The 25592-nt window shown below is 42.8% G+C and overlaps 1 protein-coding gene across 1 annotated transcript; it reads left to right on the top strand.

Annotated features, from left to right (window-relative positions):
* The first annotated feature begins 13917 nt into the window (after positions 1-13917).
* On the top strand, positions 13918-24904 carry LOC136527493 (kinesin-like protein KIN-UB). The gene is made up of 19 exons (XM_066520250.1): positions 13918-14111; positions 15731-15831; positions 15909-16031; positions 17870-18055; positions 18150-18371; positions 18470-18635; positions 18748-18897; positions 19739-19827; positions 19977-20180; positions 20730-20822; positions 20912-21049; positions 21143-21274; positions 21422-21563; positions 22144-22236; positions 22668-22793; positions 22906-23031; positions 23492-23635; positions 24075-24203; positions 24288-24904. Exons 1-19 carry the CDS (start codon positions 13922-13924, stop codon positions 24446-24448), a joined length of 2715 nt encoding a protein of 904 aa, XP_066376347.1. The 5' UTR covers positions 13918-13921; the 3' UTR covers positions 24449-24904.
* Positions 24905-25592: the final 688 nt, after the last annotated feature.

Below are 25592 nucleotides of genomic sequence, written 5' to 3'. Positions count from 1 at the left end.
ATTTACAAAGGCGGTGGTGTTTGTAGGGGTGAGATGGGTTTGGGTCCCTCTCTCCCTCCCGCCGAGCTTGTGAGGCGGGATTCGGCGCTTTCGGGAAAATGGAATGTCTATTTTCTATTGCGCCGAATGCAAATTCTTGTGGTTAGCACACTTGAGCAAGGGTGAAGAAAATGGAGAAGATGCTAGCGTCGGTCAACTGACCGGACGCTGGATCTGAATGCACCGGACGCTGGCAGGCTGCGTCCGGTCGCGCTGACGTACGGTGACGCAGTAGCTGGAGAGTGACCGGACGCTGGCTGCGTCCGATCACGTTCGACCGGACGCGTCCGGTCATGCTCGGGAGCTTACTGGAAACGACCGGACGCTGGGGGTTCAGCGTCCGGTCAGTTGAAGCTGGAGCGTCCGGTCAGGTCAAGTGACCGTTGGAACCGGGACACGTGGTCGTCTGCGGGCGACCGGACGCTGAGGTCCAGCGTCCGGTCAACACGACCGGAGCGTCCGGTCGTCCCGACCGTTGCCCAGTAAAGGGGTAACGGCTAGTTTAGCCCTTGGGGCTATAAATAGAAGTGGCCCTCGGCCATGGCTGGTGTGGAGCACCTTGGGGGACTTTGTGTCCATGCTTGAGAGTGCTTAGGAGCCCTCCATCACACATATACTTGATAGTGATCATTCGATTGTGTGAGTGAGCGATTCTAGTGCGATTGCATCGTGAGGTTGCATCGAGTGGCACTAGGTGATCAAGTTGCAAGCCGGTGGTGCTTGTTACTCTTGGAGGTTGCCACCTCCTAGACGGCTTGGTGGTGGTCTCCGTCGAAGCGTGCAAGAAGCTTGTGCGGCGCTCCGGAGAAGTGCTTGTGAGGGGCATTGTGCTCGCCCCGCGGGAGTCGCGAAGAGCAACTCTAGTAAAGCGTGTCATTGAGCTACCCTCACTCAAGGGGTAGGTTCTTGCGGCGCCCGACGTGCGGGCTTAGCGGGTGATGCTAATTAGCCGCCGAACCACCAAGTGAGCGGTCGACACAACGGGGACTAGCGTGTTGGCAAACACGTGAACCTCGGGAGAAAAATCATCGTGTCAACCTTGTTCTTCCCGTTGGTTTGCATCCCCATTACACAAGCTTGCAATTACTTCTATACATATTAAGCTTGTGTAGTTGCTCTTGTAATTAGATAGCTTGTGTAGCTTGCTAATTACCTTCTTGCTTGTGTAGCATAGAAGTAGCTCCCTTGCGTGGCTAATTTGGTTTTAGTAACCTTGTTAGTCACATTGCTTAGTTTGTGTAACTAAGTATTTGCGCTCTCTAATTAGGCATTGGTTGCCTTGTTATTGAGCATTGCTAGTGAGCTTAGTTAGCTTTGTGCTTTTGCTTACTAGCATGTGTAGGAGCTCCCTTGTTGTTTAAATTACTAGTGGCATAGGTTTGTGTGACCTTGCTCCTAGAATTGTTTAGGAGAGCTCTAGCTAGCCCGGCACCTTTGTTGCATAATTGTTATCTTTGCAAGGTGCTAGTGAACATATATAGTGGGGTGTAGTCTTGGCTAGACCGATAGTTTTAATTCCGCATTTGTATCGGTTAGCCGACGCGATTAAGTTTTAGAAAAGACTATTCACCCCCCCTCTAGTCGCCATCTCGACCCTTCAGTAGGGACGGCTGGTACTACAGCCGCCCTTACAAATCGATTTGTAGGGACGGCTGGTAATACAAGCCACCCCTACAAATAGATTTATAGGGGCGACTGATCATACGAACCGCCCCTACAAATCGATTTGTAGGGGCGACTCAATCACCAGCCGTCCCTACAAATCGATTTGCAGGGGCAGCCTAAAAACCATCCCTACAAATACATGATTTGTAGAGACCCTTGCGTAGGAACAGCTGGGCAAACCGTCCCTACAAAGAGTTACCAGCCGTCCCTAAAAATGCTTTTTATAGTAGTGATATTCACTGGCAAATCTCTTGCCAAAAAAACAGCCAGGCAGAGAGAAGATGATGGAGATGTACTAGAGTACAAGAGTGGAGTACTCGCTTTCTGAGAAATAACTTTAACAAAATATATATTAAAAAATATTAATATTTATGGTATATAATTGATATTATTAGAAAAATTTTTAAATATAGTTTTTTAATAAATTTATTTAAAGATATAAATGTTACACGTATTTTTTATAAATCGAGTCAAACTTGTGATACGGAAACCAAAACAACTGGTAATTTGGGACGGAGGGGAGACGGGAACGAAGCTACAGTAGTTACCGAAGCAGCTGCCAAGTTTACTGTCGTGTCGCCGCGCGCTTTGTGTCCTCCACTAGTACTGGACCGGCACTCCGGCAGCAGGCAGGTCCAACAAAAGGCGTTGCGCGCGCGCGCGGCTGTGCTCCAAAGAGAGGAAACTGTGAGTTCGAGAGAGAGACGAAATTTCTCGCTAAGGGTGGCGTCATATTGGATGTGTCAAAAAGAAGTCGGGAGAGAGTTTTGGATACTAATAAAAAAAACAAACTACAAAATTTATTAGAAAACTGCGAGACGAATCTAATGATACTAATTAATCGGTTATTAGCACATGTTGGTACTGTAGCACTTAAGGCTTTTCATGGACTAATTAGGCTTAAAAGATTCGTCTCGCGATTTTGTCGAGAACTATGCAATTAGTTTTTTTTCGTCTATATTTAGTATTCTATGCATGTGTCCAAACATACTTTTTACTGTAGGAGGTAAATTTTTTTGAAAACTAAACAGGGCCTAAACTGGCCGTATGTTATACTGCCACCACGTGTTACTGCAAACTAAACGCGTGTCTCCTCTGGAACTGGTCGATTCCTTTCGTCCGCAGCAATTGGGCTCCACCTTTTTTTTACTTTTTCTATGCAAAGTTGGCCCACCGTGACGCAACCCCACGCGGCAGCTTCATCGGACGATCATCCACATCCCACTCAGCAACTCTTTTATTTTCCGACGTCTCAATGGCACAACAGCTACGCCAAATGATAACGACCAGGACTACTACTTCTGACTACAATCCCATAAAAACGCACATACACACCAACACCGCTTATCACAAACACGCCACGTATATAAAGATTAAACAGGAAAATACAGCTGCCAGCACCGCTCAACACGTGATTTTTTTTTAATTTTAACAATTTTTGGAAACTAATTTTAAATCTAACATGGTCGGATTTTTTTTAAACTAATACTTTTGGCCGCACATATTACCCTGACGTGGCAAAATATCTGTGCCGCGCCATATATGTTGGCGCGACAGAGGGCTGACGTGGCGACGACCGAAATCGTTGACCGTTTCGGGGCAAGGCTTGCCACGCCACCGACCTTGGCGCGGCAGAGCCGAATAAAACCCCCACCGTCAGTCCCGCTACCCGAGCAGCAAGGCCGCCTAGCCGCCGCGCCCGCGTCCGTCCGCGCCAGCCCGTCGCCGAGCACGCCAGCTGCCACGCCACGAACGCCGGCAGCCTGGCCCCTGCCTGGCCCTCCATTGCCGCCTCCCTCCCTTCCCTTCCATTCCTCAGCCGCCTCCCTCTCTTCTCGTCCTCGTGCAAGGTAATGATGCATATTTTATTTTTGTTTGAATGGTGGATAGTATATTATGAATGAGAGCTAAGTTTAAAAGAAAAATTATGTTTGAGAACTATGGTCTACGGTTTGAAGGAAGATATTAGTGTGATTTTGTCAATGTTAAGGTTAATCATTTAGTTAGAAGTATGTTTACCATGTATATTTTTGTTGCTATAATTATCGGTTATATTATTTTAGTTGCATTGCAAATGATTATATTTTACATTAATTTATGTTGTTTTGATTGATGTTTAATTTGAACCGTTTTATTAGATGGAAGACATGTTTCGGGAGCAGTTATGGCGAAAATAGGGTCGTCCTAGAGAATTGTACCCCGACGAGTCTACCAAAGATGCCCCCGTCCCTCCTGAACTCCCTGTCCCTAACTGTGACTGTGGTCGTCCGGGCGACGTGTTTCAATCGAGACATCCGGACATAGCGATTCGTTGCTTCTACACGTGCAGTCGTTTTAATGTAATTAATTATTTCCATATATTTTTCTTCTTCATTTGTATTACTAGGTTACTAATATTTTGTTGAATTTTTGTTGTGTAGGACCATAAGAGGTGCTTTTTCTTTCAGTGGATCAACGGTGCAGACAAGTTTGACCCCAGGTACCTTCTTTTCGACGATTGGTGGAGAGGGCGACATCCACGAGAGCACTTCGAGCGGTGGGTTCCACCTCCCCCTAACCCCCTCCAATAACGGCTAAGGAGAAGCACTTAGCCACAGTTAGACGACTCGAGGAACCTCCTCTATGCCACTACGGAGACCGAGCCGTGATAAACCCTAACAATATGTTGGAGTTTGTGTGTCCAAACAAGCATAAAGTAAGTGCAAAGTGCATGTGTTGAAATGTTGAGCTATATGTGTCATGTACTAATGTCACGTTATTTAGGTGTATTCAATGGCGAAGTGTCGTTTCAAGGAGTGATTGTATGGTTCTAAGAACAAAAGGCCCGAAGAACCTCCAAAAGCAAAGCAAAAGAAGAAAGAAAGATTAATTTACAAAGCACCGCCAGTCAAGTGTGAATGTAGTGTTAAATCCAACTATGGTCTAGTCCCTTCGGAGTTTGGAATATGCCATTATTGCGGCCATATGAAAGGTATGTTCTTGGACCTTAGTTGCTCAAGCTCAGTCGCTGTGTAAGGTGGTGATGGAACATACTGCTGTGCTTCACTAATTCTGGCCCATGAATCATAGGGGGTATCATCTGCAGCCAAATCTATGATTAGTCTACCCTGAGCCTGCACACCATGCAAAACCTCAATTGGTACTAGTAATGGTATAGTATGAACCGGTACTGGCATGGCATCAGTCGGTGTTGGCATAGCATCTGTACCTCCTTGGTCATCATTAGAATTGTCTAAATCACTGCTAACTACATCACCGATCCTGTCCTCCTCCTCCTCCTCCTGCTCCTCCTCTTCCCGTTCGAAATCATTTACATCGAAGTCATTACTTATACAACCTAATGCAGTTGAATGAAACTGCTCCTGCGTCAACTGACCATCCAAATCCATGTTATCCTGAGTTGCTTCCCCTTCGACCCCCAATTCTTGCTCATTGCCTCCAACACCGTCAATGGACGGGCCGTCCTGAACACCCTGCATCCTGTACCCATTCTCCACCACCACCTCAGCCATGGGCACATTGGAACCTTGAAGAACCCTAGTGTAGCGGGACCAGTGAGCAAGGTCGCGTAAGGGCATGAGGACATAGTGTGCCCTAGTCTTCCCAGTATCAAACCTCTCCTTCAGTGTGAAATCACCACCAAACTTTGCATTTAAACGGACACAAAGGTCATTGAAGCTAGGAGGTTCATCAAACCATTCCAATTCTTCTTTCATATCCTCAAACATACCATCTTCTCTCCTAACACTTCCTCCATACAAAACTCTAACACAACAATCCATCTGCAAAAGCATTTCAAGAAACTTCATCAAGTCGTCGAAATTATCGTACGTAATGTCTATAGTAATATTAATGCATATTCTAATTATAACTATACTAACTAATCTAATATTAACATCTATACAAGGCTAACTACAACAACTAATTAGACTAAATCCAATGTATAACTAGACTCAATAACTGTACTAACTAAACTACCTATACTAACTTACTATATTACCTATACTAACTAAACTAACTAACTTTACTAACTATACTAACTATACTTTAATAATTTTACTAACTTTATTAGCGGAGTACCTCGTTGCAGCGCGCTAGACCGGGTCGGGAGGCGTGGGCGTAGTCCTCGGCGGGTAGCCGCCGTGCATGGTCGGATGGTTATCCAATGGCGATAGCTGATATGTTAGTGGATGCAGCAGTCGGACGCAAGGTTATTAGCTTCATGGACGGTAATGCAGGATATAATCAAAATTTCATGGTCGAGGAAGACATAGCAAAGACCGCTTTCAGGTGCCCTGGCGCAATCAGTCTATTTGAATGGGTCGTTATGACCTTTGGTTTGAAGAATGCCGGTGCAACTTATCAAAGGACAATGAATTACATTTTCCATAAGTTGATTGGCAGGATTGTTGAGATTTACATCGATGATGTGATGGTCAAATCCAAGGGATACAAAGAACACCTAGCTGACTTGCGAGAAACCTTGGAATGCATGAGGAAGCATGGTTTGAAGATGAATCCTAACAAGTGTGCTTTTAGAGTATCAGCCGGACAATTTTTGGGATTCATGGTTCATGAAAGAGGAATTGAAGTTGGTCAGAAAAGTGTAAAGGCAATTGACGAAGCGGTTCCCCCAACCACCAAAACAGAGTTACAATCTCTCCTGGGAAAGATTAATTTCATCAGAAGATTCATTTCAAATTTATCGGGAAGGATCCTGCCATTTTCTCCCTTGCTAAGATTGAAAAGTAATCAAAAAATCACGTGGGGTGACATACAACAGAAGGCGTTTGAAGAAATAAAAGAATATATGAAGTGTCCACCCGTGCTGGTCCCTCCTCAGCAAGGTAAGCCATTTAAGTTGTATATATCGGCTGACGACAAGACAATTGGATCGGCCCTGATGCAAGAATTCGAAGAAAAAGAGAGGGTTGTTTTCTATCTAAGTAGGAGGCTACTAGATCCAGAAACAAGATATTCTCCCACCAAAAGGTTATGTTTATGTTTATATTTCTCTTGCACTAAATTACGACACTACTTATTATCGGCCAAGTGCACGGTTGTTTCCAAGGCTGATGTGGTTAAGCACATGTTATCAATGCCAATACTAAATGGAAGAATGGGAAAGTGGATTCTTGCGTTATCGGAATTTGACTTGAAGTATGAATTGGCTAAAGCAGTCAAAGGACAGGTAATGGTCGATTTTATCACTCAGCATCACAAGCCAAGCATTAGTTATGCAGAGCCGATGCCCTAGGCACTATTCTTTGATGGATCATCATGCAAGCAGGGTGGTGGCATTGGTATTGTTATCATTTCGCCTCGGGGGGCAAGCTTTGAGTTTGCTTTCCCAACCGAACCAATGGTTACTAACAATCAAGCGGAGTATGAGGCTATTCTCAAAGGACTTCAACTTCTCCACGAAGTAAAGGCCGAGGCAATTGAGGTATTTGGAGATTCATAGTTAATTATCAACCAGTTGATCGGCCTATATGAGTGCAAAGAAGAGACTTTGAAAGAATACTATGATAGCTGCCAAAAGTTAATCAAGGGGTTTCTTCATGTCTCTTTCCAACATATCCCGAGAGCGCAAAACCAAGAAGCTAACCGTCTGGCTCAAAGTGCATCAGGGTATCGAGTATTTCAGGAAATATTGGGTAGTGAAGCCTCAATTGATGATTGGAGAGTTGAAATAGCCAATTACCTTAGGGACCCATCTCAGAAAGTTACTAGGAAGCTAAGGTATAAGTCGTCTAAATATGTTTTGTTGGATGAGCAGTTATATTATAAAACAGTCGACGGAGTATTGCTCAAATGCTTAAACCAAGAAGAAGCTAAAGTATTGATGGGAGAAGTGCATGAAGGGATATGTGGAGCTCATCAATCGGCTTATAAAATAAAATGGATTATTCACAGAACTGGATATTTCTGGCCAACGATACTAGAAGACTATTTTGAATACTACAAAGGATGCCAAGACTGTCAATGTTTTGGTAATGTCCAGAAATCACCTGCGTCGGCCATGAACCTAATAATCAAGCCATGGCTGTTTTGGGGTAAGGGAATTGATTTGATTGGCCAGATCTTTCCGCCCTCAAGCAAGGGACATAAGTTTATATTGGTGGCAACAGACTACTTCACCAAATGGGTTGAGGCAGTTCCCCTGAAAATGGTAACTTCAAAAAATATGGTTGATTTTATCAAGAAGCATATCGTGTATCGTTTTGGGATTCCTTAAACCATCACTACCGATCAAAGGACCATGTTCACATCAGAGGAATTCAGAGATTTTGCTGCCAATATGGGGATCAAGCTGCTAAATTCATCTCCTTACTATGCTCAGGCTAATGGCCAGACAGAGACGTCCAATCAAATTATGATTAAGCTAATCAAAAAGAAAATTGAAGAACAGCCAAGGAAATGGCATTCAACGCTTAATGAGGCACTATGGGCATACATGATGGCCTGTCATGGATCAATTAAAACATCACCTTACGAACTTGTGTATGGCCATAACGTAGTTCTTCCTTAGGAAATTCAAACTAGATCGAGGCGTGTTATGTTACAGAACGATTTGATAGCCGAAGTCTACAAAAATCTTATGATGAATGGCTTAGAAGACTTAAGTTGCCTTCGGCTGTGCGCTCTTGAAAATATTGAAGCCAATAAACTAAGAGTCGCAAAATATTACAATAAAAAGGTCAAGAATAAGCAATTTTTTTAAGGAGATTTGGTCTAGAAAGTGAAATTGCTGATCGGGTCAAAGGACAACAAGTTCGGCAAATGGTCACCCAATTGGGAAGGGCCTTATCGGGTCAAACGTTGTGCTCCTGGTAATGCACATATTCTGGAGACACTAGGAGGAGAAGAAGAGTTCGGCCGAGCAATCAATGGGAAATATCTGAAGCCAATTTGTTCGGTTGACAGCTCTAATAGCCGATATCAGAAAGGTATCACCTTTAGTGCAAAAATAAACCCAAAAGAACAAAAGCTGGTACAATGCGTATCGTCTATAGGGGGGAAGCAAGCATGGATGAAGTAATATGCATAATACGAAAGTGCGAAAACAAAGGAAAACCATTCATGACGAGGGAATTGTTTGCTAAAAATCACTTATTACAAGCTACGGGCTGGAGAACAATTTGCTCACTACATCGTCGACCGAAGTATTGAAAGCTATAGAGTTGGCGGCACTAGAGAATTCCTCAGTCAAACACTCATGATCCCCGAGGGGCACTGCATGCGGGAAACCATGAGGAAGAAGCTGAAAATTGTGCCCAGAGCGGACTTGTGCAGTGGCCAACGCTGTGGCAGCGCCATGGCGAACACCATGGAGAGCAACCTCCCTGACGCGGTTTGGAATGTCATGCAAACGGATTGCCAGAACAACGCCCCTGGCATTGACAAACCCCGCCGCATGATCTGCGGCTGATCGAAGGCTTTCCAACTGAGCAGTTAGATCTAAAAATTCAAAGGAAGGATGATCAGAAAATCTCGAAAGCAAAAGTTAAGAAAAGCTAAGAAGATTGTGGTAGCCTTCTCACCTGTGATCCTGGCTTCAGCCTTGGCCAGCCGTTCCCTCGGGTCGGCCTCGGAAGACGATCGGATTTGAATCATGGCCAGAGCCGATTCCGCGAGGGAAAGGCAATTGGATAGACTCTGATCAGTCCGATCGATGGAAGCGATTAGATCGACATTATCGATCTGCCTCCTCGGATAACTAGGGGGCTGGCGATGAATCAATGTTGAGGATGATCCCGACGGCTCCATAAAGCAAGAGGTGGGCTCTTGTTGGTCCTAACAGGGCCGTTAATTTATCCACCACAAATTTGGGCTGGGTTTGGGTTGCTCTCTCACGACAGCCTATTTCCCAATTCCAACAAAAAAAAGTTATTTTCTAAAAAAACAAAAAAGTTACTGTTTCTAAAAAACAAAAAAAAATTGCTACTACTGTGGCTATTTTCTCGTTCAATCAGCACGAAAGAAAGAAAATGGAAGGCAACGTAAAACAATAGAGGGATAACTGTGGTTTTCCCTTGGCACTTGGCAGGCCATGGACGGACATGAGAACTCACACACAGGCAACGGACTCGGTTCTGTTCACCATCAACACCATCAGCCTGTTCATTGGTTGGTTTTTGAAATGATAAATTCGATTGGTGTTAATTTATTGTGAAAGAAAAATAATATACTATGACTGATAAGTCTTAGATTGAAAACAACGAAGGAACATGCCTTTGCTTTGATTTACCAACCAACTGCTTGGCCTTATTATCCGATAATGGAACAGCGAAGTAGGTCTCCAGCAATGCACGCCTCTCAACTCACCCTACTTACGTCCGTACCCTTGCTGGCTGCAAAGCCTGCAGCCGCAGGCCCATCCATCTGATCCGCCGGCCGCCCGGAAAGGGACTGGACCGGGAGCAGGACCGATCCGTCCCCGTCGGCCACGAACCGTCGTCGTCGTGGCTGCCTGCGCCGCGCCCGCCGCCACGAGCCCCCGACATGCCACGCGCCAAGCAACGTGCGCCCAACCCGCGGGCCAGACCACCCAGGGGGTCGTCGCTTCAGCAGCTGAATTGGAGACTGCGCCTGATGACACTTAATTAATGGAACTAGCTTGAAATTCAGATACAGTCTTTTTATACCTGTACTGCAAATCTCAACTGAAATCTGAAAGGTTTAGGGGGCCACCAGTCCATCACACCAGGGCTTTTGAGGTGTTGGCCATGGACCAGAGCGTAGATCTGATCTGACCTGCCAAACGCCAGCAGCCAATAGCTATCATGAGATCTGGGAGATGCGATGCCGAAGTGGACTAGAGATGGTTATGGTTACACTACCAGGTCATGGGTCTCTCTGATGAGTCTGATTACGGCTGCACTCTCTACAGGTTGGGATATCATATCAGCAGAGGCAAGCAGCCAGGGAATGTAGAGGTTTCTCTTTCCTGTCCCATCTGCACTGCACCGAGGCCCACACGATCCCTGCTCTTCATGTGCCAAAGGCCATGCACCTGCCACTGGGCAACTGGCAGCATCTTTCTTTCACGAGTTCGACATGACCACATCTCTCCAATGCCTGTATCTCCAGTTCTTGTAATGCAGAGGGATCGGGGCAACGGTAAAAGAGACATTTTTATGCCGCGCTGTGGCGGCTGCCCTGCCCATGCGATCCGCTCGCCTGCCTGCCTCGCCATGTGATCAGCTCGAGTACGTACACGCACATGTGCAATTCTGTGTTGAAAAGCTCGGTACTCGGCCATGGATGGATGGATGGATTCATGGCGTGTTCATCCTTCTTCCGCTTTCACCTTTTCATGCCTGCCCTTTCCAGATCCGACCGTGCACGTGTGCATGCACGGTGGAGTGTGCTCTCCCGCTCCTGCCTCGCTGCATGATCATCGTTCTTGGATTCCAGGAGATCTCGCCATCGCCAAAAGCCGTTTCTTCATGAATCATGATCAATTATGTACATCAGGAGGCAGCTGATGCTGCACGCCTGCACCTCATCTGTTAAACCTGCCATCTTTGTCTTAGTGTTCAGAATTGTGTTTCCACGAACCGTACATAGGAGATAGGACAGACAGACAGGTCAACAGGTCCGCCTGCATGCAGCTACAGTGTCCAAGCCAAGACAGTCTCACTTCAGCAATCCGCCAATCCGGGTGCTGCCAATTTTCAGCGGAGGAACACGGACAGGGATGGATCCAAGGCAGCTTCTGGTTTTGGCCTCAATCTTGCTCTCCTTGTCTAGCTAGCTAAACAGCGCTTGTGAACGGCATGCTTGCTAGTACTTGCGAGCATCGAGCAATGGGCCAGGAAGACTCCAAGGAGAGGGCAACAATCTGCGCTGCATGAACAGACACAAACCTAGCAGGTAGCGGCGCTAGATGCGGATTCTCCGGTCTTTTACGTCCGAGAAAGTACGAGCTTGATATATTTATGCATTGTGCACTGAATTTGCTAGCTTAATCTTTTTTCCCCTGATTTATAAGTGAGGTTGCCAGCGAGCATTTTCTTGTTGTTTCATGCAGCGCACTTCAGCTCTGGATTCTGATCAGAAGAGAAATCAGGATGGAACTTCAATTTGGAAGCTGTCTGTCAACAAACAAATACTGATAATGCATCCATCATGCATGCAATGTGTAAGAACATCTGTCTACGCCTTTTACGGAAGATCGATCATAGCGCATTAGATTAGGCGATCATTCTTCTATCTCAAGCTCCTCTTGACCCTCCTCTGGTCTCTGGTCGGCCCAACCACCGGAGGTACAGAGAAGCTAGCCCAACTCCGATCCACTAAGCATTGCTTCAAAAGTTAAGTCCTTTATCTTCCCTTCCTGACTAATTGAATCATAATTCTTCAGAAAAATGGAACCGACCGATTTTGTTTTTACCTTCAAGAGAGGTTACCTTGAACCTAACCACAAAGTAGCCTAGTCCCTAGATGTATAAAACTACAGGGAATCAGGCCATTAGGGACTAGTCCTAGTCCTAGGTTTTATGGTGTAATCAGTACGTGCTTAAAGAAGCACACGTGACCTTGACGTGAGCATGAAAAAAATGATCTTGCACGGTAAGCATAATCGTTACAGGGACCGACGAACTCAAAGGTGAAAGGGATGTCCTGTTGCGTTCGCCGTTCAACATCTGAAGCTCCTAGCTCTCTCTTTCCTGGGAGACACTTGACAAAATGGAGTTCTTGATGGTGTACAGAGCACAGTACTATGTGCTACCAACTGAACAACTGTGTGGTATACGTAAGTCTTTCAGTGTGACAGTTGCACGGATGCTAGGTGTCTCAGCTCTATGGTACTAGTACATTGCAAGCCAAGAAAGGGCGGTTCAGGCTCTTCCTCAAGGCTGGCTGTCTACCTGCCCTACCTCTGCCTCCGGGGTTTTGACGACACAAAACAGGGGTTCACGAAGGACGGACAGTAGGATCAAATTCAACTGAACCTCAAAAGGGAAAGGAGAATGAGTTATTGCTTGTGAACTCCCCCAAGAAACTAGTAGACCGATTGAAACATGGCACCAACTGGATTGAACTTGATGTCTTGAGCAATACACACTTTGACAGTATCATTGACAACGACGCGATCGCTATTTCTTTTCGATAAGGTTAGCATAGAAATACCAACAGAATTTGCATGAGATAGTTGAGAATTTGCAAATCTCATGCTTTGCTCTTTGATTATCCAACAGAACACATGATACCCTGATAGGTGACGTTCCATAAATCTTTGCAGCCTGTTCGGCTGGAGTGAAACGATCGTAAACTTCCAGCCAGAACAGTATTTTTCTCTCACACAAACCAACCAGCAGTACTTCTTCACGAACCAGCAACGAACCAGCACGGCCAAACGAACAGGTTGTTGATTGGCAATTTATTTATGAACTAGTTGTAGTGAAGAAAGGTCATCTTTACTCTGTCCTAGTGACGTGCGTTTTTCAAAAGAAAAAAAAAAGAGTTTACACAACACCCGCAAAAAGGAATCTAAAAAAAAAGTTGCTCCAATTTTTGAACCATTCCCCCTCCATCGAAACCCCTCCAAGGTTGGATTAAACTGATCAAATCCCAGGACGAAAAGGGCCCAAACACATAAAGAAAGCAACAGTCGTCACAGCTTTTCTACACACCTCTCTTTCCCCACTCCCAACCCTCAAGAAAAAACGTTTGCCAGCCAAATTCAAATGCAGCCCGCTAACCTGGCCCCACGGGTACATACATGCCTCGGCCGCACGGAACAGCCTCGCACGTCGGCGGATCCCACCCACCCACATCACTGACCGGTGGGACCCACGGATCCCTGGCCCACCTTGCAGTGACTGGGGGCTGAGCCGACACGGCGAGCCCCGGGACACACACCCCGCGACACGAGCACACGACACAGCTGAAGGCTGCGCTCTCCAGCTCCGCCTTCGTCCTCCCCGTCCTAGCCTCTTCGGCTCTTCCCCACACCAACTCGCTCGCCGGCCAAGCGACCCTTCGCATCCGCTCTCTCGCTATCGTCCTCCCCGCATTTAATCCTCGGCGTCCGTGCTCCCCCCCTCTCCGCGCTCACGCCCCGCCCGTGAATCGTGATCTCGCCGTCTCCCTCCCTCCCTCTCTCTCTCTCTCTCTCCCTCTCCCTCTGTCTCACCTCACGAGCCCCGTGTGGTGGTGGTGGGACGTGGGAGTGGGGGGGGGGGGGGGGGGGGGGGGGGGGTGCTAAATGGCGAGCAGCGGGGTGAGGAACGGGGTGGGCCCCAGGATGAGCGCGAAGCCGGACCGGCAGGGCTTCAGCGCCACGCCCAAGACGGCCGCGGGGAAGCAACGCCTCTCCTCGGCAGCGGCGGCGGCGGGCGGCGCGTACCGGCGCACCAGCTCGGGCCCGCTCCCCAGCCGCGCGGCGTCGGATGGAGGTGGGTTCGTGTGGCTCGCTCTTGCTCTGGCTCCGCCGCTCTGGTCGTGCGGAGTGGGATCCGGATTTGGATTTTGGCTCTGCGGGGGTTTCGGTGGGTTTGTGGATGGATTCGGAGCTGCTCTGATCTGCATTTGGGTAACTTGGCCTGCTTCGCTGTTTCCGAGTCGCTGCTTGCACTCACGCGATTTTGTGGGGATTTTTACTCTTTTCATTCACGTACGTAAATTTAGCTGCGGATCGCTAGTACCAATTTGATTTCTAATGTTTTGCTATAGCGCGATCGGCCTGTCGAGTTCATCCAGATTCTGGGCTTGCTAGTTGAGCGATTTGCTTGTGTTGGTGCAAGTGTGTAACGTATCTGCAGAGCAATCGCACCCATTTCGGAACTGACGTTGTGCGTTTCACTAGGTAAATGTCGTTGTTCAGCTACCTCCAGAATGGAATGGCGGTTTGGTTGACTCGGGAGGGATATTGTTTTGGTCACGGCATGATATCTTTGTTGTTGCATACATGTCGTGATGACCACGAGCTCCCTGCACCCCTCCACAACCAACCATCTCACTGTAAGCTGCAAAACTGATACAGCTGTTGAGAATAATGAAGAGCCGCAGTTGGTAAATGTGTCTTCTTGCTGGCTCAGTACTCATCTCGTGGTTAGTTTACCTTGGAGAGGATGACACCCAATTGTTACTATGTGTAGAATTAGTGAGCTACAATTTATATTAAGATAGCTCAGTCCTCTTCCATGTAAGAGACTGTCCTAAATTCATATGAAACCAGTAGCAGTAACACTCTCTTAATTATAACGGATGTGGATTTCCAGTCCCAGTGAATTTCTTATCAGCTAAGGTCAAGTGCATGTGGAAAATGACTCGTTTTTTTGGATATCGTTTAAAATTTCTTCTGAGTTTGCTTTGGATACTTCTATGCAGTGTTTTGAAGTTCCTGTTCTACTATGTTTGGTCGTTCTCTTGTGTTCTGTCAGTTTGTCATGCCTGTGAGATTGTACATGGCTATTTAAGTACTTAACTGTACTACCATGCCTAGAAAAGTACCCTATGGAAAGTTGCTTTATGGTAGTAGATGTTTCAGAAGAACTACTAAGCAGTAATGATATTGACTAATGAGTAGTAGTTTACACTCGTTTTATGCCTACTTTGCTTTACTATATGCTGTGATATGATCATTCCTATCTGAGTCTTCTTTAATCTACCCAATAGAAGAATTACTAGGAATTCTATTGGGTTGCTTAAATTGTCTCATTTCTTAGATTTTTTTTTACTGCGGGCCAAATGTACAAATTGTCTCCCATTGTTGGTCCATGGCAACTCTGCTAGTGCGTAAGCTATTAAATATTTAAATTGCATCTTGCAATGTTGATAGCTACTCTGCTAGTGCATAGACGGTTAAATTTCATATTGCAAACTCCATGCTGTGCGCAACTACTTCCTAATTGATGGTCCCAAATATTAGGATTGAATTGTTGGTTGGCATTATGTGTAATGCTGAAATTATAAATAACTCTCTGTTCTTGTTTTGCTTTCTGGCTATTTTGATTTGATCGAGTATCTATATTTTTGGTCAACTGAAGAATCTATCCCTCCCTGGTCCTTGCAGTTTCTAGTAGAGTAAGGGTTGCTGTAAGGCTTAGACCTAGGAATGCAGAAGAGTTGGCGGCAGATTCAGATTTCGGTGATTGTGTTGAACTTCAGCCAGAGGTGTAGCTTGGTTTCTCTTTAGCATGCTGTGACAATTTTTTTTTTGTTGTCTAACCTGATGGAAATTTGTTATGAAGCTCAAAAGGTTAAAGCTTCGTAAAAATAATTGGGAGTCAGAAACATACGAATTCGATGAAGTTCTCACAGAGTTTTCTTCACAAAAGCGAGTGTATGAAGTTGTCGCGAAACCAGTTGTGGAGGTATATGAATCTCAAGCTTTTATCGCAACTTTTGGAGTTCATTATTTTGACCTTTCTGTTTTTTTTTCTCATTTGAAGGTAGTCATAATAAGTTATATGATTCATTTACTGAAATATTACATATGATGTGACGTTGTGTATTGAATGCTCCTGATCTTTTTAATGCCCCTTTTTTCGTTTTTGTGAGCATGCATGGTATTGCAAATTGCTTCATGATAAGGTTTCCAGACATGGAAGCAATTTTGTAATTGCCTAGAATTTGTTTTGAAAGTACAAATTATGGAGCGGTTTAGAGAGCAGAAGAAGGACCTCCACATGGTTTTCATTGACTTGGAGAAGGCTTATGACAAGATACCAAGAAATGTTATGTGGTGGGCTCTGGACAAACATAAAGTCCCATCAAAGTACGTGACCCTCATCAAGGACATGTACAACAATGTTGTTACTAGTGTTCGAACAAACGATGGTAACACAAATTACTTCCCGATTAAAATTGGACTTCATCAAGGGTCAGCCTTAAGCCTGTATCTCTTTGCCTTGGTAATGGATGAGATTACCAGGAACGTACAAGGGGATATCCCTTGGTATATGTTGTTCGCTGATAATATAGTGTTAGTGGACGAAAGCCAGGCGGGAGTAAATAGGAAACTAGAGTTATGGCAGCAGACCCTTGAGTCTAAAGGTTTTAGATTGAGCAGAACTAAAACCGAATACATGAGATGCGACTTTGGCGGAGCTGCACAGGAGGAGGGAGATGTGAGTTTGGAAGGTCAAGTAGTGCCTAAGAAGGATACCTTTCGGTATCTGGGATCGATGCTACAGAGGGATGGAGATATTGATGCGGACGTTAGCCATAGAATCAAAGCATGGTGGATCAAGTGGCGACAAGCTTCTGGCATTCTCTGTGACAAGAGGGTACCACAAAAGCTAAAAGGCAAGTTTTATAGAACAACGATTAGACCGGCTATGTTGTATGGAGCAGGATGTTGGCCTACAAACATTCGACATGTTCAACAACTGAGTGTTGCAGAAATGCGTATGTTATGATGGATTTGTGGTCACACAAGAATGGACCGAGTTCGGAACGATGATATACGTGATCGCCTAGAGGTAGCACCAATTGAAGAAAAGCTTGTCCAACATCGGGTGAGGTGGTTTGGCCATGTCCAAAGGAGACCTCCAGAGGCACCAATGTATTGTGGAGTCCTAAGCCAAGCTAATAATATGAGGAGAGATAGAGGAAGACCGACATTGACATGGGGGGAGGCAATAAAAAGAGATTTGAAAGCTTGGGATATACCTAGAGATCTATGTTTGAATAGGAGTGCTTGGAAAGCGGGCAAGCAGCTATTGAAGTGCCTGAACCGTGACTTGAGGCTCTTAGTGGGTTTCAACTCTAGCCTACCCCAACTTGCTTGGCACTTAAATGCTATGTTGTTGTTGTTGTTATTTTGAAAGTACAGCATCTTTTATAGCTTATACTTGATCTGTTCATTTTTAGTAGGAGTATTAGGATTTTAAAGTCTTTAGAGGTACACTTTGACCATCAGTTTCTCTTACAATATATCATCGGTTGCTGCAAAATTAATGCCATATTAAACAAATCTATTCATATAACTTTTATACACTAAGCATGCATATAATTTCACTGGCTGTTGGTCAACATTTTATGAAGTTTTTAATCCTAATACATGGATGGAGTAGTTGACAAGAAAGGACAAAGCAACCATTCAGCCCCTTTAATATTTTTCTTCTGGCCATTACTAATAGTTGATTACTTTTATGTGTTACTTCCTTATCAATGTCTATACCAATATAGAATTCTCTGTGTTTTGCAGAGTGTTATGGAGGGATATAATGGTACAGTTATGGCATATGGCCAGACTGGTACTGGGAAAACTTTTACACTGGGAAGACTTGGTGAAGAAGACACTGCTGCTAGGGGAATCATGGTTCGTGCTATGGAGGATATTCTAGCAGACATAACACCTGGGACTGATTCTGTCTCAGTATCATATCTTCAGGTTTGTGATGATGGGCCTTTTGTGGTTGTGGTTGTATCTATTAGTCTAGTCCCTTTGGGATGTTGTAACAATGTATACTGGATGGTTGTTACAGTTGTACATGGAGATGATACAAGATCTCCTTGATCCTGTAAATGATAATATAGCCATTGTAGAAGACCCAAGGACTGGGGATGTTTCATTGCCTGGAGCCACAGTAGTTGAAGTTAGGGATCAAAAAAGCTTTGTGGACCTTCTAAGGGTGGGTGAGGCTCATCGTGTTGCTGCAAATACAAAGTTAAACACAGAATCATCACGAAGTCATGCGATCCTCATGGTATGCTTATGTTTCTTGAGTTTGTTTACCTATCTGTACGCCTTTACAACTATAGTATTTCTGGTGATTGATATCGTGAAATGAAATCCTTTGTGAAGGTGAATGTCAGGAGGTCTGTAAAAGGTAGAACTGAAATGGATGTCAGCATTTCTGGTGAAAATGGGCATTCATCGTCCATGATGGGGTCTTTGAGACCGCCTATTGTTAGGAAAAGCAAGCTTGTAGTTGTCGACTTGGCTGGATCAGAGCGGATAGACAAGTCAGGTGAGTCTTGTTTTCTCAATGGTATACACTTGTTCTGACCTTTCAGGTGTATGTCCACGTAATGGTCTCTTGTAATTTGCAACCGTATAATATTGTGACTTAATATTTGCAGGAAGTGAGGGTCATACGTTGGAAGAGGCAAAGTCTATCAACTTGTCCTTAAGTGCTCTGGGAAAATGCATCAATGCACTTGCTGAAAGCAGTCCTCATGTACCTGTTCGTGATTCTAAGCTTACAAGATTGCTTAAAGATTCATTTGGAGGTAAGATGTGTTATGCTCTATATACTTCTTTTACAATAATAATAAGATGATTATTGCACGTGTGGCTCCAGAAAGAATAAATGTGCTATACTTATGATCAATTCTAAAGGGCACTGTTCCATTTTTCTTCATGCTTATTCTAGAAGAGCAATTAAACCTGCAAAGTAAGTTAAAAAAAAAGAAAATTTGTGCACCCTAAATTTAGCTTCAATGTGTTCCATGCTATCACCCAGTTGAATGGTGATGCCACTTGTTTACCTCATTGGAACAAGTGTTATTGTTGCATATGAATAGCCACACAATAATGCAGGTTCACTTTAGTATCAGCATACTGAAATGTAGGCATGAATTCTTGTCACAGTACCCCAAAAATTAATTTCCAGTTTTCCCAAAAGAAGGGTAGAAACTAGAAAGGAGGTATGTGTTAATGATTTGACCTTTTCCACCATATATTAATGCAGTACATCATGGTTTGTAGATTATCATACACTAGTAAGCAGTGAATGGGTGTGATGCAGAAAAGGACTACTGCGAAACAGTGAAAGTACTTCATTCTTTCTTTTCAGAAAAGTACTCATCCTACTATTCTGTACTAAAAAGAATCTTGTTTTTCTCGAACACGCAGGAGAGCTGCGTATCATAAAGAATCTTGTAATAACATTTGGAAAGAACATGTACAAAACTTTTGATTGATATTCTCCTGAAATTTGACAATGGCATGAGGTGTTGTGGAATTTTGTACAATAAAAATGACATTATAGCATTGACATTTCCACAAAATGTTGCCCGTCACTTTTATTTGCTCTAATCAAGGTGGTCAACCTGGTGTTCAATCTCATAGGTACTGCAAGAACATCATTGGTTGTGACAATTGGTCCATCACCAAGACATCGGGGGGAAACTACAAGTACAATAATGTTTGGCCAAAGGGTACATCCTCCGCGTACATTTTGATGGTTTTATAGTCTTTCATCTTCAAGTTGTGAAGTAGTGACAATTTCTAGTTTTGCAGAATAGGTGAATAGCTGCAAGTTTTTTCATTAATTGGGTGATTAATATTTTATTTGTGTCATGTCTAGGCAATGAAAGTTGAGAACATGGTGAAATTGAAGGAAGAGTTCGATTACAAGAGCTTATGTAGGAGACTTGATATTGAATTGGATAAATTGATTGCAGAAAATGAAAGGCAAAGGAAATATTTTGATGATGAAGTTGAGAGAATAAGAGCTGATGCTCAATGCCGCATTGCTGAGGCTGAAAGGGAATGCAAAATCACATTAGAGGTTTGTTTACCGTCGTCATATTCTACTATACCTTGATATTTTGTGTAGACTAATTAGCCTTGCCACTTCATTCTTGGATATTGACGCCACTTTTCTTTGTAATTTGCTGTCCACAAGCTAATATAAGCTGTGATCCAAACTGAATTTATTTAGATCGGCAAATCTGTATGTTTATGATCAATATGGGTCTATGCGTATATGGGAAACCTACTGTTTCCTCAAAAAAAAAACAAGTCAAAAGAAAAAGAATAGGAAAAGTGTCAGTATGTTTTTATATCTTTTTGTTGGCTATTCAGCTGCAATATTGGTTCCTTTGCTTGCCATTTGTTGTTTTGAAGTGAACTATGTTAATATGTAAAGGTTCAGATCAGATGTTTCTCTGTTAATCTCACACATTGCTTGCATACACTTATATATATCCTAATCCTAATAGGATAGGAAGTGTATCTCTTCAGTTTAGACTTTAGAGCTTCCTAAATTAATTACTATCTCTCTATCATGCTTGATTTATGCTATATTTATCAGTTTTCAGTTTTCCTTTTCATGCAGAACGAGAAAATGAAGTATCACCAAGAATACTTAGACTCGATAAGAATAATGGAGGAGAAGTGGAAAGTACATCAACAATCACCCAAGAAACAAGTACACACCTAATTGAGCTTTACAAATTTGTGAATCTCATGCTATTTGGGAAATTCTAAATGTGATTTCTTTCTCCTTCCACATTGTAGAATAAAGAGGCTGAGTCTACATCCAATAATACCGGAGAAGTGCATAACTTACTGCAGAATGAGAAAATGCTACGTCAATCAGCTGAAGATGAGGCCAGTGACCTCAAGAATCAAGTATCACACTGGAAAAAGCTGGAGGTGTTAGCTATTAGCTTAAAACCTTTTCTTTTTGTGTCAAATTATTGCCTCAGTGTCCTGATAGCAAAGTGGCTTCCCTCGCTCATCTTGTAGGCTACAGCTACAGCTGAGGTAGTAAAACTCCGGAAAATGCTAGATGCTGAAGCTAGTCAGAAAGAGAAACTTGAAGAAGAAATAGATGTTTTGAGAAGTCAGTTATTGCAGATGAGTATGGAAGCTGGTGAGGTAGTTGTTACTATCATTGTCAAGGATTTTTTTCCTGGGGGGAGCTGCTATATCTCTTTGTAACTTATTTCTATTTCTGACTTGAACTGTGATGCTACCCTAACATAATCGGTCTGTTTTCTCTTCATTCCAATTTGGTCACATCAGACAAGGAGGAGTCTTGATAAAGGAGATGGGCCAGGAAAAATATTTCCTGGTTTAGATTCATTGGTGTCTCAGACTCGAGGTTCGCAACCCAGAGAGCAGAGCAATGGACCAAAGCAACCAATTGCCAAACTCTTTGAACAAGGTATTTGTTCCTTATGTATTTTCTCACAGTTTCTACTTGATCTGCCTATTTCCTGTAACTCTGTAAGCAATCTCCAAAAGTAAAAGTAAACTAATTGTTAGGCTTAAGAGTTAATTTTAGTGATTGCCGAACTCCTTAAATACAATAAATGGTGTGCAAAAGGATTTATTGTGCTAGCAATTTCAATTTTCCCACAAACTAAACTACTACCTGTCCATCTGTGCTACTTGTAGCGTATTTGAATGCAAAGATACTTGTGCAGATGCACTGTCTATAATATGAAATATGATGAATCAATTTTCTCACAAGTTAAAATACTACCTGTCCCACTGTGCTACCTTTTTTTTGTAACGTATTTGGATGCAAATATACTTGTGTAGACACGCTATTGATAAAAATATGAAATATGAGGAATGGTAAGATCACTGGGTTTAAGATGACATCGCGAAAATGTCAGATGATAGACTTAAAATAGAATTTTGTGAAGCACCCTGTCCCTTTTTTGCAGCCTTACCATGATACCATCCCAACTATTTTTGTCAAAACATATGGCGCTTAAAATTTCCTCACTCTATTTCAGTTGGGTTAAAAAAGATATTGTCATTGCTTGAATCTGAAGAACCTGATGTCCGCGTTCACGCAGTGAAAGTTGTTGCAAATCTGGCAGCTGAAGGTGAGTGCTACTTGTTCATAATTGTTTTGTTTGTCCATGGAGTTTCTATCTGAGCATGTTTTCCGGCCACAGGCATAACTTTTAAGCAGCACCCAGCGGCTTCATTCTATGTGTAAAGTCTGTTTTATATCCTATGCGTGCATATAAGTATATAACTATTTTGGATTGGACGCATACCAATGAAGCCTTATTATTCCCAACATATTTTGTAGTAAAACAGCATTTCTCTATATGCATGCAATGGACTCCTCACTCCTGAATTTTTAAAGTTTTACGTTGAAGCATACTGCTGTAATAGTTATGTACAAATGCCCCATAAAGATTCTTAGCTATATCTGGGGTACTTGATTTTACTTGATGGGCTGACAGCATTGTGTCTTTAATTGTATTTCATATCATCAATTAACTACCCTCAACCTTGTGTACTTCAGAGGCAAATCAGGAAAAGATTGTAGAAGCAGGTGGCCTCACTTCCCTCCTTATGCTACTTAGGAGCTCTGAGGATGAGACAATTCGTAGGGTAGCAGCAGGAGCAATTGCTAATCTTGCAATGAATGGTCAGTGGGCCAGTACTGTTTTGTAATTCATGACAGAGATCCTTTGATAGTGAGCTTCTCTCAGTGGTAGAAATTGGTCTCATTATCTTTTTATAATAATTTATACGTGCAGAAACAAATCAAGATCTTATCATGGATCAAGGAGGTGTAACCTTGTTGTCTATGACAGCATCTGATGCAGAGAATCCACAAACTCTTAGAATGGTGGCTGGAGCAGTAGCTAACCTTTGTGGCAATGGTAACTCTGAATTTTTGCTTGTTATGCAAGAGTTTGGTCTACTGCAAGATAGTAATGCACTGAATGGTATACATCAGAAATCTAATACTTTGGATGAGCCAATTATAGGTTGTGGCTGCTACCTATATAAACATTTAGATTCCTTCTTTTCATGTTAACAGAAAATACATATACGAGTCTTGATTCTTAAAGTTCAGTTAGATTGACAGAACTTGTGTCAATCTTGCAGGTCATTGCCCCAGCATTATTTTAGCTAACCCTAGAGTATATATATGTGTATATATATATATATATATATATATATATATATATATATATATATATATATATATATATATATAAACATAAGATGAATTAGATGATCATCTTCTATCCACGAGCTTGTATCCAAAAACTAAACTTGGGACTGAAAGGCTTTGTTGTTGTTTTATCCAAAAACTAACCTTTTCTTTATAAGCAGACAAACTGCAAACACGGTTGCGGGGAGAAGGTGGAATTAAAGCATTGCTAGGGATGGTTAGGTGTGGGCACCCTGATGTCCTTGCTCAAGTTGCACGTGGCATTGCAAATTTTGCAAAATGTGAATCTAGAGCAGCTACTCAAGGTAATGTATTTGTGCTTATACTGTGTGGTACTGTGGTTGTTTTCCTTATTAGGGTGATTGCATGCAGTTTGGTTTGAACAGGGAGCATACTGCAGAATACAAATCTTAGCATTTGTGACAGATTTTCCAGTATTAATAACTCATGAGAAGTGTTTTATAACATGAACTTATCAATGCACAACTAAACTGGCCTGAAAAAAAGCTCAAGTAAAATAAAATTTGAAAACTCAATGCTTTGAGGCGATACTCTGAATTTCCTGTTGTGCTAATCTCAGTATTAGAATGCTTGATGTGAAATTTTAAGAATGGCATGCCTTTTCATGTTTGATATAATTTTGAGAAATATACTTGTGTGCTATTGAGAAGAATAATTGATGGATCCTTAAAGCAGTCCAATGCATTTGTGTTGTTATAAGTGGCCTTTTGCTCCTTTTTTTAGGAAATAAGGTGGGAAAATCACTATTAATCGATGATGGATCGCTTCCTTGGATTGTAAAAAATGCTAATAATGAAGCTGCCCCAATTAGGCGGCACATTGAGCTTGCACTGTGTCATTTGGCACAACATGGTAATCCTTCCCATGATCCCTCCTTTTATTGCGCGCGTGCACACAATACTACATGCGTAAGTTTGAATTTGTTCTTTTTCGCAGAAGTAAATTCAAAAGACATTATCAATGAAGGTGCCCTATGGGAACTTGTTCGGATTTCAAGGGACTGTTCTCGAGAAGATATAAGGAAATTGGCATATCGGACAGTGACATCCAGCCCCACTCTTCAAGCAGAGATAAGGAGATTGGGAATAAAATTGTGATTACAGAACAAAGTGCAGCTGGGGCTCAGAAGTTTCATATCTCGTGCATACATAGAGGTGCCCATTGCTCTGAGTGCTGGTAATCAAGCACATCTTCGCTTGATTTACCTAATTTTGGCAGGCATACAAGAGCAGGCACCGCACTGACTAATCAGAAGAGGCATTGCACCAACTTTCTCCTCGAGAGTTCATTTTTTTCTTTGTTTTGAGGGGGCAGTTGAAAATCTGGACAGCACTAGCAATTCATTTATTTGTAATAATCCTAGCATAGCAGATGTTACCTACCCAATGCAGCGTTAGTAAAGGTTTTGCTGTAAAAATATACCAAGGCCAAAAGGAGTGCTTTCGCAGTTTGAAGTATACCTGTATTCCCTGATCCCTAGAAGGCTTAACTTTATCTATATACTGCATATGAGTCATATTTGCTAACTGTGATTTTATTTCTTAAGCGTTGACACTGCCATTTCTTTTACCAGATCTGCTCTCAGATCATCTTTGTGAGGCAAACTTTTGGAATTCTAAGCGACACTAGATTTCTTTCTATATATTTAACCCTTTTTAATTAATATATTTTATATTAACCTAGATCTAACCCTCACCTTGCACAATAGGATAACACTATTACTTGTGCGAAAGAGGCTGCCTGGCGGCAGCATCAACCGCACAATGCCTACATGGCGTCCTTGTGGGCGCTGTCAACAGCTTATACAAAGTTGGGTTTATATGGGTGTTCCATTCTAAATTACAAGAAGTTTTGACATTTCTAGGTATATAGTTTTTGTTACGCATTTAAAGATATTTATCTAGATATACTCCCCTTATTCCAACTGAAAGTCGTTTTGGCTTTTTAGGTATATAGCTTCTGCTGTGTATCTAGACATATATTATATCTAGATACATAATTTTTGTAATTATTTAGAAATGCCAAACCGACTTATAATTTATAACGAAAAGAGTAATAAAAACAATATATTTAGAAAAAATTCAGAACATCTTATAATTTGAAACGGATGGTGTACAACAGTATAACTTATAAGTTGCTTATGGACAATATAAGCTAGAACTTGAACCCAAACGCTATGTTTTTTTAGCTTTTATGGCCAAATGCTACGTTTTTTTAATATTTTTTTCTAGCCATGTTTCT

This window comes from Miscanthus floridulus, chromosome 19, assembly GCF_019320115.1.
Source record: "Miscanthus floridulus cultivar M001 chromosome 19, ASM1932011v1, whole genome shotgun sequence".
Taxonomy (NCBI): domain Eukaryota; kingdom Viridiplantae; phylum Streptophyta; class Magnoliopsida; order Poales; family Poaceae; genus Miscanthus; species Miscanthus floridulus.
Note: the sequence above shows the minus strand (reverse complement) of the source record. Positions and strands in the feature narration are given on the sequence as shown.

Excerpts from the sequence above, each read along its gene's own strand:
- LOC136527493 (XM_066520250.1), top strand. The coding sequence starts at position 13,922 with ATGGCGAGCAGCGGGGTGAGGAACGGGGTGGGCCCCAGGATGAGCGCG. Across the intron at positions 18,372-18,469 it reads GAAGTCATGCGATCCTCATG|GTGAATGTCAGGAGGTCTGT; the intron begins GTATGCTTATGT and ends TCCTTTGTGAAG. Across the intron at positions 20,823-20,911 it reads AACAATCACCCAAGAAACAA|AATAAAGAGGCTGAGTCTAC; the intron begins GTACACACCTAA and ends TCCACATTGTAG.